This window comes from Mauremys reevesii, linkage group 6 (genome assembly GCF_016161935.1).
Source record: "Mauremys reevesii isolate NIE-2019 linkage group 6, ASM1616193v1, whole genome shotgun sequence".
Lineage (NCBI taxonomy): Eukaryota > Metazoa > Chordata > Testudines > Geoemydidae > Mauremys > Mauremys reevesii.
The window spans coordinates 109766427-109780924 of record NC_052628.1 but is presented as its reverse complement, the minus strand read 5'-3'; the positions used below and the strand labels follow the sequence as shown (position 1 = coordinate 109780924).

The following is a 14498-nucleotide window of genomic DNA, read 5'->3' as shown; positions in this document are numbered from 1 at the left end:
ACCTGAAAGTGAGAACAGGCGTTCACATGGCACTGTTGTAGCCAGCGTCACAAGATATTTACGTGCCAGATGTGCTAAAGATTCTTATGTCCCTTCATGTTTTAACCACCATTCCAGGGGACATGAGCCCATGCTGATGATGGGTTCTGCTCGATAACAGTCCAAAGCAGTGTGGACCAGCGCATGCTCACATTCGTTATCTGAGTCAGATGTCACCAGCAGAAGGTTGATTTTCTTTTTTAGTGGTTTGGGTTCTGTAATTTCCGCATCGGAGTGTTGCTCTTTTAAGACTTCTGAAAGCATGTCCACACCTCGCCCCTCTCAGATTTTGGAAGGCACTTCAGATTCTTAAACCTTGGGTCTAATGCTGTAGCTATGTTTAGAAATCTCACATTGGTACCTTCTTTGCATTTTGTGAAATCTGCAGTGAAAGTATTCTTAAAATGAACAAAATGTGCTGGGTCATCATCTGAGACTGCTATCACATGAAATATATGGCAGAATGCAGGTAAAACAGAGCAGGGGACATACACTTCTCCCCCAAGGCGTTCAGTCACAAATTTAATTAACACATTATTTTTTTAACAAGCATGTCCTCTGGAATGGTGGCTGAAGCATAAAGGAGCATATGAATGTTTAGCATATCTGGCATGTAAATACCTTGCAATGCCAGCTCAAAAGTACCATGCAAATGCCTGTTCTCATTTTCTGGTGACATTGTAAATAAGAAGAGGGCTGCATTATCTCCTGTAAATGTAAACAAACTTGTTTGTCTTAGCGATTGGCTGAACAAGAAGTAGGACTGAGTGGACTTGTAGGCTCTGAAGTTTTACATTGTTTTGTTTTTGAGTGCAGTTATGTAAGACAAAAAATTTACATGTGTAAGTTACACTTTCATGACAAAGAGATTGCACTACAATACTTGTATGAGGTAAATTGAAAAATGCTATTTATTTTGTTTATCATTTTTACAGTTCAAATATTTATAATAAAAAATAATATACACTTTGATTTCAATTAGAACATAGAATACAATATATATGAAAATGTAGAAAGACATCCAAACTATTTAATAAATTTCAATTGGTATTCTACTGTTTAACAGTGTGATTAAAACTGCAATTAATCACAATTCATTTTTTTAATCATGATTAATTTTTTTGAGTTAATCATGTGAGTTAACTGCAATTAATCAACAGCCCTAATATCTATATAGATATATATAATTTCAAGCAGGCGAGTAGTGCCATTGGCCTCAGTGGGACTTCTTACCTGTTTAAAGTTAGGTACATGTGTAAATGTTTGCAAGATCAGGCCTTAATTAATTTCACTTTCCTGAGATTACAGGACTGAATGTATCTGTTCTATAGTACCACCGCTCAGATGTCAGATCTTACTGTAGTTCAGTTCTGATGTCTGCAGCACCGCACTACAATCAGAATATTAAGGCCCGAACATTCTATCGTGCATCCCACATGTTAGAGTAGGCAGCACCGGGCATGTTGACTCAACCATGGACCCTCCTCGCCTGTGACAAGCAGGCCCTTAAAGCCACAGCAGTTGGGGCTGAGGTCTAGTTGTAACTTTTGTCAACATTGCTGCGTAGAAATAAATGATACATCTGAAGAGAAAGCGTGTACTTACCCTTCTCGCATGTTTTCCCCATAAAACCTGGAGGGCAAATGCATTCTCCAGTATCTTCATGACATATGCCATTGTTCATGCACACCGGGCAGATGGAGCTGCACCTCGGGCCCCACTTCTGAGCTGCACAGCCTTTTGTGCAAAAAGTATAATAGTAAATTGTTTCCTTTCTCACACACTCACAAACTACACAAACCACGACGATCTGTCTGATCAAAGCGATAACACCGGCTTTGTATATAGCGCCTCTGATTCATAGGGACCCTAAAGGGCTTTAAAAACCTTACAGACTATACACAGTATATTAAGTGTCACTTTGTTTGCTACAGAAATACAGTCACTTCTCAAGTGGAACAGAGCAGCTGTTTATCAGCGCACTGTAACTCTACACCACGCTTTTAAGAAAGGAAGCAAAGTAGAGTTTTGCTATTTGAAACTGAAGGGAGGATTTAATGCAGGAAGAGTTGCATTCTCTCGTATTCAGCAGAGTTGCTCTGTCTGGGCAAGGATGTTACGTTTAACACTTTTGCTCTGATAAATGCCCAGGACTTTGACTACAAATACGCAGGAGCTCAGTTACATCTGATCTGAAAGATGTGGTGCTGATAATATGCCAGCAGGTTTAAGCTCAACATGTTTGGCTTTGTGCCTGTGGTTGGCAATCTGAGAAAATTTCTGTCACAGTATTCTTCTTTCAAGGAGACAGAAACATATTAGGGCTAATTCACCCACTATCTTTGCTGGAGTTATACCAGGGATCAATATGGCACACTGTTATCTTTAGAAACTGTTTAAAAACAATCCGTAGAAGTGTAAACACAAACAGGACCGGCTCTAGACACCAGCAAAGCAAGCACATGCTTGGGGTGGCACATTTCCAAGGGCGGCATTCCAGCCATCCTTTTTTTGTCGGGGCAGTTGTGCTCTCGGAGCTCTGCCACTTAGACAGGGCGAGGGCACCACGTCCCCAGCCGCAGCGGGAAGTGGAAGCCCTAGCCCCGGGATGCTGAGCTGCCAGGGCCCAGCCGCTACCTGGGGAGGAGAGGGTGAGTCCTGCCGGGGAGCACGGGCTGTGCCACCTCATCTGCGCACTGGCTGCTGCGCTGTCTTGTGCCACCCCTTATATGGGGCCTTCTCTGCACGGCTGAGGGGGGAGGGGGTAAAGCCCCGGCAGGTGCTGGGAGAAGGTGACATCACTCCCTCCGCTTCCAGCGCCGCCTGCGAGCCTCAGCCCCACCTGGGCTTGGGGCAGCAAATGTTTTGCTTGGGGCGGCAAAAAACCTAGAGCTGACCCTGAACACAAACTCCTGTCTTGATCATTGTTTACCCATTTCCTAGGCTGATAAGCTCCTAAGGACCTGTTCCTGAACTCTGGAAACCAATAGAAATTTTTTTCATTATCTTCAAGAGGAGCAAAGACCAGGCCCTAAACTCCATTACAAGCACAAACATCAGAGTATGTATGCTAGACCTGTTCCTGCAAGATGCTGGAGGAACTGCAGGGAGCTCCCAGGGCTCAGCAGTGTTCAGTGACCCTCTCTCAGTCACTATACTTCCTATGATCTTCTAATGCAAAGCCATGATTGTGAAGGTGATGATGGAAAATTCTTGAGGCAGCTCCAATAAGAGAGCAACATGACTAGAGAAATCCAGACTTGGGCTGGAATTTTCAGATCTAAGCTTGCATTTAATGTGTCAACATGGCATTTGGATGTCAAAAGAGGCCCCAAGTCCTCTAAACATCTAAACAGAATTTTCACCGGCTGGCACCTACTAGGAAATCCTATGGAAAAGCCCCAAAGACCAAACTCTGGGTCAGAGTCATGTTGATTGAGCTGCCCAAGACAGCATTTTTGAAAGCTGGGCTCCCACCTTTTCAAAAGCAGCATCAGCATGCACACAGTAGGCAGATAGGGCCAAAATCCCTGCTTCGAGTCAAATGGTCTCAGTTTGCACCACCTGAGAATTTGGCCCCTATTTTGCTTTTACAAAGGTTGGCTCTCCGTTCTATTGTAACACCGCTTCAAAACACAAAAACAAAGAATGATCAACACACAAAAGAGGGAAACTTACGTCTTACTATCAGCCTTGTATAAGCAGAGGTGAAGGTGTTTCCTCCTATGTATCTGGCAGAGTAGACCCCTGCATCCTGCAGCAGGACTTCAGAGTAGATCACTTCTAGCACATTTGGCACTTCATGCCTGGGCACAGCGTGAATGAAAGAACCTGAGAGAAGAGCATAAAAAACATCATAACAGAGCAGAACATCCATTCATCCCTTCACAAGAGGAGCTCAGGTCAGCCAGTGGGTGAGGTCATCTCAGATGAAGCAAGCTGTCTACCACACAAAACAAATCTGTTGACCATGACACAACTAGGGCACAAAACCTCTTCTTTGCCTCTCCTCCAGCTGCCACTGCATAGGAGTTGAACAACATGGTAATTAATGTCTGAAGAATGTAGCTGCAGGGATACTCATTGTGCCGTCAGTGAACTGCAGAATTCTGCTTGGTTTAGAGGATCAGCTCACCTTGTGCTTCAGCTAGTCAGATGCCAGCTGATTCGCATGGCATGGTATGTATATTTGCAAATATTTGCTTTTATGAATAAGGTCACTTTGGATGGCCTCTTCTCTATGGTTTCACACTGTCATAGATATACAAGTGTTGGCCATTAGTTAGGTCCTGATCATGTAAAGTGATTCACAGACACAGACCCTTACTTGGTCTCGCCATTCCTTATGCTGGGGCAGGGGGTAAGCTATGTAGCAATGGAGCAGAGAGAGATCTCAGTCAGATGCCCAGCTTCTGGAGTGCTCAGGGGGAGTTGGGTGGGAAGGAAGGGGAAGAGATCTTGTAAGGCAGCAAGTAAACAGAAAAAGAGGAAATGGGGCAGAAGCACTTAGAGCAGCATAGCACAGGAGATCTTGAGGGATGCAAGGCAGAGATACAAGGGCGGGGAGTTGTAAGATTAAAAGCAAAGGCACAACAACTGGGAAACTGGAGAGCACAAGAGATTGTGGAGGGGAAGCCAATAATTGGATGAACTCTGTTTCTAGGGTTGGCAATCTGGCTCCTTCTCTGAGCACTAAATGCACAAGAAATGATGCTTCCTTCAATTGCACAGCAAGAGCGTCATCAGTAATTATTTTAATGTAGTGACACAGGTGCTAGGATATCACAGTGATGGGCGAGGGGGAAATAGAGAGAGAGAATTGTTACCGTTTTTGTAGATCACTGCATCTTCCTCCTTTGCAATCTTTCTGATGAAGGAAATGTTCACATGTTCTCCCTTGTTCACTGTCATAGTTAAGGCCACTGGGAGGAAGGAAGCTAAAATAAAAATGGTCAAAACATGGGATCAATGACTATAAATATTATCAATGACTGTGAGTCCCCTAAGCTGAAAGCTGGAGGACAATCTACAGCAGAATCATCACTGGTGATTTATATGTTTAGATTTCCTTTGCCATCAGCAGCCCCTGCTCTGTGTTTCAGCAGTGGCATTGGGGGAGGGCATATAGGTGCTTGAACAATAAGGGGGTGTAACTAGAAGCAAGGCGAGGAAATTAATAATAATGTTAATACTGGCTGGATAACTGGAAACAATTCCTAACCAAGAGAACCAACCAGTTGTAGAATACTTTCCCAAGTCTTTTTAGCCCTAGGGACAATTTTTAAAAAAAGATTGGGTAAGGTACTGGGTAAATTTCCTAGGAAAAGATCTTTCACTGGCAAAGAAAGTTTCTATGATGTAGTGAAATGCAACAAGTGTCAGGACATCAGTGTCATATAAGGCCTACTGGAAGACAGGAATAGCATAGTGTAGTGCTCAAAATTAGCTCACCACACTTTCTACAAGTACTGAAAGACACCATTCCTTACTGAGGACAACAGAATAAATGTATTCTGAGAAGGGTTGGGCAACGTTTTTCGACCAAAATTTTTTCTATCTGAATACATCTTTTCATCAAAATCTAAACGTTCCATGGGAAAATATGCAGTGCAATGCATTTTTTAAAAATTCTTGAACTGGAAAATTCAAAACAAAAACAAAAAAGCACAAAACAGAAACCTACTTTCACACACTTTCCTGCTGTTTTCCAATCTTTTCCAGCTGGAAAACAGTAAATAAATGTGAAAAGTGAGTTTCATTCATTTTCATACCTTTTTTGTCTATTTACCAGTGGAGGAAAAGGAGTAGGGGAGTGAGAAACCTGAAAATCCAGAAACTAATAATGGGAAAAAACCCAAAAACAAATGACATTTTAAGTCAAAATTACACAAAACTTTAATTGCAAAAGATTTTGATATGAAATTAAATCGACTTATTTCCGTTTTGAAATGACTTATAAAAACACTTTAACTGCTGTATTAATTATATTATAATATATTATATGCAGTGTTGTTTTAGCCGTGTTGGTCCCAGGATATTAGAGAGACAACGTGGATGAGGTAATATTTTTTATTGGACCAATTTCTGTTGAGGGAGACAAGCTTCTGAGCCACACAGACATTTAGGTCTTCAGGTCTAGGAAATTAACTCAGAATGTCCCTCCTTGTCTCTCTCACCAACAGAAGTTAGTCCAAGTATGCAAGTAGTCCTATTCACTTCAGTGAAACTACTCGTGTGCATAAAGTTAAGTGTTTGCAGGTTTGCAGCCTTGCACAGTATTATCTATGCATTAGCATCTGGACTTGCCTGGCCAATCACACAGCCCAGTAGGGAATTCCAAGAACTGAATAATCAAATGACTGCTTCCTACAACCAACAAAATTGTGAACAACCCCAGACTGTTGCCAACTCAATAGCTTTCACAAGAAACAAACCCATTTCGAAAACTGCAATCTATTTGTGAACAGAAAATAAAGCAACATTTTTGAAAACAAGTTTCTTGCAACAATGATTCAACCAGCTCTACTAAAGTGTTTAATCCTAAGACTACATCCACAGTCGGAGCTGGGGGTGTGATTCCCAGCACACGTAGACATACGTGCACCAGCTTTCATTGAACTAGCAAGCTAAAAAGAGCAACGGAGACATGGCAGCATTGGAAGCAGCAAGCAGCAGAATGGACTTGCCACCCCAAGTATGGATTGGAGTCAGGGCTGATAGCTCATGTCACCTCCCGCCGCTACCTATGTTATCACAGCTACACTACTTTTTGAGTGCAACTAGCTCACTGAGAGCTAGCACGAGTATGTCTGTGCTAGCTGGAAACTGCACCCTATCTCCAAGTATTGGGGTGCTCGGTTCGGTGGCTTTTTGTTTTCAATATAGACAGCTAGTATCAATTGTTTGTCATGAGAAATTCGCTTACAGTTCAGCTTTTATTTTTCCTTTCTATTTTCTTTGTGTGAGTTGTTTAGTTTATCCATGGGACCTTTTCTTCACAGCATCCTTGTAATGGAAAGGAACTCACATTCCTTGGTGGGCTCAGTTCCAATGTATTTTTAGCTTATGATCTGCATTTAATTAATTAATTTACAATATGAGCCCATTCCTTAAAGAGACACAATGAACTAAGTTGTAGAAGTGCCCCAGCTCTCTTTGGCTTACATGTCTATAAATCCATAACCATCCCTTCCTCTGTAGAGAGATTCTGGTGTGTTACAATTTTTTCCCCTTCAGTCACTAGGAATAGATTCTAAACGATACATACCATGTGCCATGCAAGTCTAGAGTATACAGATATAGGAGAACAGGCCCTCTACTTGGAAAATGTTATATGTAGACTCATGCAGAAAAATGTTCTTCCTTTACATTTTCACATTATAAAGGCCAAGATTGTCAAAAATGAACAGCTTAAGTTAAGTATCAGAGAGGTAGCCGTGTTAGTATGGATCTGTAAAAGCAGCAAAGAGTCTTGTGGCACCTTATAGACTAACAGACGTTTGGGAGCATGAGCTTTCGTGGGTGAATACCCACTTCGTCGGATGCATCCAACGAAGTGGGTATTCACCCACGAAAGCTCATGCTCCCAAACGTCTGTTAGTCTATAAGGTGCCACAAGACTCTTTGCTGCTTTTACAGCTTAAGTTAGGCTCTTATTTCTATATATAGGCACATAGGCCCCAGTAAAGCATATAAGCATATACTTAAGCATGTAAGCAATCCCATTAAAGTCAATGGGACTATTTATATACTTAAAGTTAAGCACATGCTTAAGTGGTGTGATGGATAGGGGCCCAAAGCAACTGCTAGATTTTCAAAATTGCCAATCATTCAACAGCTCCTGTTGTCTTCAGTTGGACACACAGTGCACCTTTCAACTCATTGGATGAGAAGAAACCCTTAGTGTTTTCAGAAGCCTTTAAAATTATTCAGATAATAACTGTGGAGAGGAAAAAGGCCTATTTGCCAGCTACAGTAGTTTTGCCAAACCTCGCAGCCCTTCGCTCACCTCTCTTTCCTCTCCCTGTGGCCTTTAATAGCTTTGAGAATTTCTACCATGTCTCTTTCTCACCCATCCAGAAGCTCACTACTCAGTGCACATAATAGGCTCTCTGATGAGATCCAACTCAAACCATATCAGCCAAAGCTTTTAGCAAAGATCATCTGAAAAGTAGAAATGCAATAATCAAGACTCCCAAAATGCCCCTTCTAAATCCATGTACAGCTGGTAAGAAGATTATATCTCCTCTGAATATAACAGATTTAGCCTAGGTGATCCATGTGCTGGGCTCTCAAGTCTTGGTTATTGTAAGTCTCTCTTCCCAGGCACGTAGCCCTTGACCTTAAAGAGCTACAATGGGCTCAGAACCCATCATCTCATTTGCTGAACACAAGAAGTCAAGAGAACATCACCCCAACAACCTGCTATCTACACTGGCTTCCTGTTAGATACAAGGCCAAATTCAAGATTGTGGCCCCCATCTTCAAAGCCTTTTGTAGATTGTTACCTGAGGGTCTGCCTCACCTGCCTGATCATGAACGCCCCCCACCCCCATTGAACAGAACAATGGAACTGGCAACCTGAGACATATGTGAGTACAAGGGACAGAGCTTTCCGGGTGACAGGCCTGAGAATCAGGAGTGCACTCTCAGTAGAAGCCAGAACAACCACAAACCTTATCACCTTCAAAGCAAAATGCAAAATCCACCTGGCCTGCTCACACCACATTACAACAAAGAAACTTCAGCCCTGCTCACTGGGGAGAGAGAGCAAGAGAAAGTGTTGTTATATATTCACTCTACAATTTCCATCATCTTGACAGTATTTGTGCACAATAATGGATTTGCAGGCTGAGTGGGGGTGTTTGACCTGTTGGTACCATAACATATTGTGCTAAATATTAGTGATGGGTGAACTTCCAAAGGTTTTAATGTTTGATGAAGTGCAGAAAATTATCTAAAAGTTCTTATGTTTCTCTGGAGCTTATGCCAAGCTCTTTGCTTTGGAACTCAGCCTGGAAGTCTCATGAGATCAAGATACATATGAAATTTCCATTATGAATAGGCATGGCCTAGGAATCAGAACATAGCAATAGCTCCTAGCTTTTAAACTCATCTATCTATTTATCTATCTATCTAATACTGTTGCTCACCACATTGATATCAGAGCATCTTGGCAATAGTGAAATTCTTGGTGGACTGTGTGGAGTCTCTTGGCTTGACTATACAGCATGGCAAAGTGCTCTAGAGGAACCCAGTTTATAAAGCGCTCTGTGTTGTACTCTAACTGCTCCGTATAGACCCTGATGGTGCACTCTAAAAGGTACCTTTTAAAGCGCACCAGCAGGGTCTACATGGGGCAGTTAGAGTGTAACAAGTTAGAGTGAGGTTTGCTGTACTGTGTAGACAAGCCCTCTGGTTTTTCTCAGATTATGGAAATTACTTGGGGTAGAGGTCACGTTTTTAAAGTGCTTTGAAGATGAAAGGCCCAATGTAAGAATTACTGTAGTTATTGCTTTGTGGGTTCAATGAGGCCACAATGGTTTTTCTTGCCATATTTTATTGCTTCCATTTTATGCTGCTGGGTATAACCAGAAATGGGCAAAACATGCAAAAATGTAAGAGAAAAATACTAACTCAGAACATTAACCAAATGTTTCTGAGCCTCAGAAAAGATTGGTTTGGATTTGGGCCAGATAAGTTCTTAATGAATCCAGGCCAGTTTGCACACTCTGGATCCACTACTGTACCTGCTCCTGTTATTTAAGGGTAGCAGCCAAACTGCAAGCAGATGTCCCCTAGTGGGGCTCGCACATCTCTGGTCTGACCTGCATACAGTACCTCCTAGTGGCATCTTCATTGTACGTATCCTCGTCACCTCGTCTTTGACTTTCCCTTCACAGTAGTAAGCTCCGATAGTTTCACCAGCTTGTTCCCTTTTCCACACCACTTTTTTGGCTGTTCCTCTCTTCTCGTCTTCAGTAACTTCTAGAGGGTCCTGGTGTTGGCTCATCAAGGCCTCATAGTCTCGCCCTATTGTGACAGACTCGCGGGACCTCCATCTGTCTGCAATACAGATAAGCGATGTCTCCGAGTTGCCCACTAGAGGGACTGAATTGATCAACATCAGGTCCAGTGCTGCCTCCACTTTACCTACAAACAAACAAATAGGTAAAGGGATTTTTCTGCAGAGTCTGAATATTTCTTTTAGTTCTGATTGTTCACATAGGGGCTTTTGAAGTAATAATATTTGGAGATATACCTATCTCACAGCTGGAAGTTGATCCAGACCAGACCAGACCAGCCCCCTGCCTCCACTAGCAGGATCAAGTACTGATTTTGCCCCAGATCCCTGGGTTGCCCCCTCAAGAATTAAACTCACAACCTTGGGTTTAGCAGGCCAATGCTCAAACCACCGAGCTATCCCACCCCCACATGCAATGCTTCCCCTGGGCTTACTGAACTAAAATAAAATGGCTGCAAGTAATTCTGTTCTAGTTACTTTGGGAACAAACCCTGAGCCCAGATTTTGCCTTAGGAATGTGTGGAAGGAGAGGACCCTCCACTCATGGCTTTCCCCAGTTTGTGCAGACTGGGAAGTGAGCCACCTCTCTGGCCACACAGACCCTTTCCTCACACCTCTTCAAGGTGAGAGGTGATGCAAAGATCATACATCCTTTAAGCCCAGCACTAAGAAGTAGGGACACAGGGAGACTGTTGTGTCATCACTGCGGATATAATTGCATGCATGGATCAGTGGCCATGCAATTGCCCCAAGTAGCCGTCGACTGATGTATAAAAATAATAGCATCTATTTTATCGTTCATGAGCTTCCTTATCTGGGCCTTCATTTTTATGGGAAGAATATGTACCAGGAAAAATTGAGACCAGTATCTGCGAATATGCCTCTAAGAGCCAATCATACTCCCATATTTCAAATTTCTGAGCCAGCTTCTCCACTGCTTTGTACCTTGTGACCCATGCACATCTACATGGAAAATATTACCAAATCAAAACGCTCTCTTTATGCCCACTGTGCCAAGGTGCCAATGGCTAGGCAAAGTGCAGGACAGTGGAGAATCAGACCCCTGTTTGCGTCAAAGAAAAGCCCCTTTTTCTTACCCTAACATTGCTAATTATATGTTGGCTGTTTCGTGCTCTACAGACATAAAATCACTTTAAAACTAAAAACTTAAACTCTCTCCCATTACCCCCTTCCCTCACTGATCTACAGTCTAGTATGGTTATCGCTTTAAAACCCAAACGAGAACAACAAACAACAGAGTTACAGGGATTCCTTACAGTTTTCAGTGATCAGTGCTTCCAACAGTTAAAGACCCACAATTTAAGAAAGCACTTAAGTTCCAGCACATGCTTACTGGCTTTCCAACAAGTACATATTACTTACATTTTGATAGTCTAGACATGTCACATAGCCATAGGAACTAATATGAAGTACAACAACAAATACTTTGGACATCTGAGGTGTCTCCCATAGATCTGAAAGTGTTTTTCAACCATGTAACCAATGGCCAAGATGTAAGTATTATTATCTCCATTTTACAGACTGGAAAACTGAGGCAAAAAGGAGGTTAAGTGACGTTCCAGAGGACATAAGAAGTCTGTGGCAGAGAGATAAACCAGACTTTCTAACTTCTACTCTTGTGAGTTTGCCAATAGATAAGGCTCCCTTTAATAAATTTAACTGACTTGAAATACTATAGTGATAGGTACTGTTTAAAAACAACAGATAGATACGGAGAGAAGGATAATTACAATGTTTTCTCTTGGAAAGTGTTGTAAGTCTTAGTTGTTGAGGGAGTGAGATACAGAATCCCTTATACTCAGTGCTTTCGGTTTTGGAAATAAGGGTAAGGAGTAGGGGAATGCTGTCATTTTTCAGCTAAAATGCAAACAATAACTGATTTCTGTTAAGCATCGCCTTTATTTTCCAGCTTTAGATTCAGCTGTATTTTGCGTGTATACCAGCAGGCTCTCTGCAATCAGTATTTTGTGCCATTCTGTTTGCAAACAGCTTTCAGATCTGAAGCAAGGAGTATAGCCCTAGATAACGAGGTCAAAGGGGAGCAGTGCTTACTGCAGATTCTGAACGTGTGCGTGTGTATTCTGTGCTTTACTCCAAAGGAGGAGGTACCTCACGGCATGCAATGCCAGCAGCTTCTCAGGGGAATGTAGTATCTTAAGACACGCTGACATCCATCCCTCCCAGCCAGAGTGCTGCAGTTACCACCCTTTCATGTGCCAACCCAGATAACTTATGTTACATAACGGAGAGATAAAACCTTCTGGAAAGGATGTAGCAGCCATTAAAATAAACGTTGCATAAAGCCAAGGGTCAAAGAAGTCAAGTCGTCCTGTAGCACATGACAGAAATGACTTGTTTGAATCCAGCTAAAGTTACGTAGCTGTACAATGCAATCAAGGCCAGTTGGGTGTGTGCATTTTATTTATTTTTTATTTACTGCATATATAGGGTCTAAGCTTGCAATCTGTACTCACATGAGCAGTTCTTCCTTGCTCACTCTGGGATCAAGACTCCTCTTTCTTTTAACCAGGGTAAATCAGAAGCCACTCCACTGAAGTCAATATTTAAGGATGAAGGTTCTACAACAGTTGTCTATGGATGTTTCCTACAGAGCATCGAGTGCTTACATGGGCCTGCACCGACACTGGATCCTAATTTCCCCAAACTCTGGAGAAGTTCAGATTCAAATCTGGATCCCAACTCCATGACTAGGAGGTGGGATTGTTACATGTAACCTGCTCCCCGGGAGTGGTGGAGCTTGAGGCAAGGTTGCAAATTAGAATGAAAATGCATTGATATAGCTGAGAGGGAAGGGCTTCCATAGCACCTACATGGACACAAAAATACCCACCCCCCTTTCTGGTCACCTGTGGGGGTGGGATGGGTCAGCATCCCCATGCTGACCTGGTCTGAAGCTGCCACAGCAAGTCATTCTCCGGATGTCTAGCCCTTAAAGGGGCACATACCTTTTTGACAAGTCAGACAACGCCCCCTCCCCCACCTGCCTTTAATGTGCAGTCAGGTAATTTGCTTACATGAACATAGATTTCAAGTCCAAAATATAAAACTAAAGAGAACATCTTTCTCCTGCATTGCAGGAGAATTTTAATACCCCTCAAAAGCAGCAGAATCTTAGTCTTAGGCATCGATCCCAGTGCAAAGTGGGTATAATGAGTGTCGAATCAGCATGGTAGCACTTTACACCCTATTTGCTCTTTCTTTGCAGAGGTGAAATGACTAAACACAAGGCACAGAACAATGGAGACTCAGGCCCATAGTTTACCTAGGGCCTGGCCTACACTTAAAAATGAGATCACCTAACTACATTGCTCAGGGCTGTGAGGGTTGCTCACGTCCTGAACACCATAGGGATGTCAACCTAACCTCTCAGCTAGGTTGATAGAAGACGACTTCTGTCAATCTAGCTACCGCCCCTGAGCTAGATGGATTAACTATATCAAAGGAAAAACCTCTTCCACTGATGTAAGCAACATCGACACATAGCTGTGCCAATGTAGCAGCTGTACTGTAGGCATGCCCAGGACATGGGACTATCCCAGTGGAACTGACAGTCTGGCTACCCAAGAGTCATTTCTTCCTTGGGGATCAAAGTCTCGTAGCTGGAATCCATTTCAGGTGGAGATGAAAATATAGTCCAGGTGCAAATTCTGAGCTAATGAAACATCCATCTCTAGATAGATGGTCCCAATGAGGGCCTGATCCTGCAAGGTGCTGAGCATTTCCTGGGAGGAGAATAGCTCTCTCAACTCCCACTGGCTTCAGCATCTGCAGGACTGGACTTTTAGGGCTCGAACTAAAAACCATTGAAGTAATAGAAAGACATTTGATATCTCCAAGCGGAAAAGGATTAGATCCTTAGTCCCCTTAGATGTAGGGCTTGTCTATATGAACAGTTAGTGCTCAGTAAACTGGGGTATAAATCCACTTTGCACTAGCTTGCTGCACATGAAGTGTCCGTGTGGCCCCAGCTGCGATGCACTAAATGTTCCATAGTGCGCTTTGAAACTGGAGTAGGTCACAGTGCACTAGGGAACTGTTCGTGCCCAGCAGCAGAGTCCACACAGTCCATTAGAACAGTGGGTCTCAACCAGGGGTACGTGTCCCCTGGTGGTATGCAGAGGTCTTCCAGAGGGTACATCAGATCACCTGGACATTTGCCTACTTTTACAATAGGCTACACAAAAAGAACGAGCAAAGTCAATACAAACTAAAATGACAGGTTTCAGAGTAGCAGCCGTGTTAGTCTGTATCCGCAAAAAGAACAGGAGTACTTGTGGCACCTTAGAGGCTAACAAATTTATTTCAGCATGAGCTTTCGTGAGCTACAGCTCACTTCTTCGGATGCATAGAATGTCATACAGACAATGACTTGTTTATACTGCTCTATATACCA

General features: G+C 42.8%; 1 protein-coding gene across 6 annotated transcripts in view; it reads right to left on the bottom strand.

Moving 5' to 3' along the window:
* Positions 1-14498, bottom strand: part of TEK (TEK receptor tyrosine kinase) — a 59738-nt gene that overhangs the window by 33489 nt on the left and 11751 nt on the right. For all 6 annotated transcript variants that reach the window (XM_039545294.1, XM_039545297.1, XM_039545296.1 and 3 more), the window contains exons 2-5: positions 9880-10191; positions 4866-4976; positions 3718-3870; positions 1645-1776 (exon numbers count right to left, since the gene is read on the bottom strand). In XM_039545294.1, coding sequence (XP_039401228.1) covers positions 1645-1776; positions 3718-3870; positions 4866-4976; positions 9880-10191 — 708 coding nt within the window. The remainder of the gene's footprint in view (positions 1-1644; positions 1777-3717; positions 3871-4865; positions 4977-9879; positions 10192-14498) is intronic.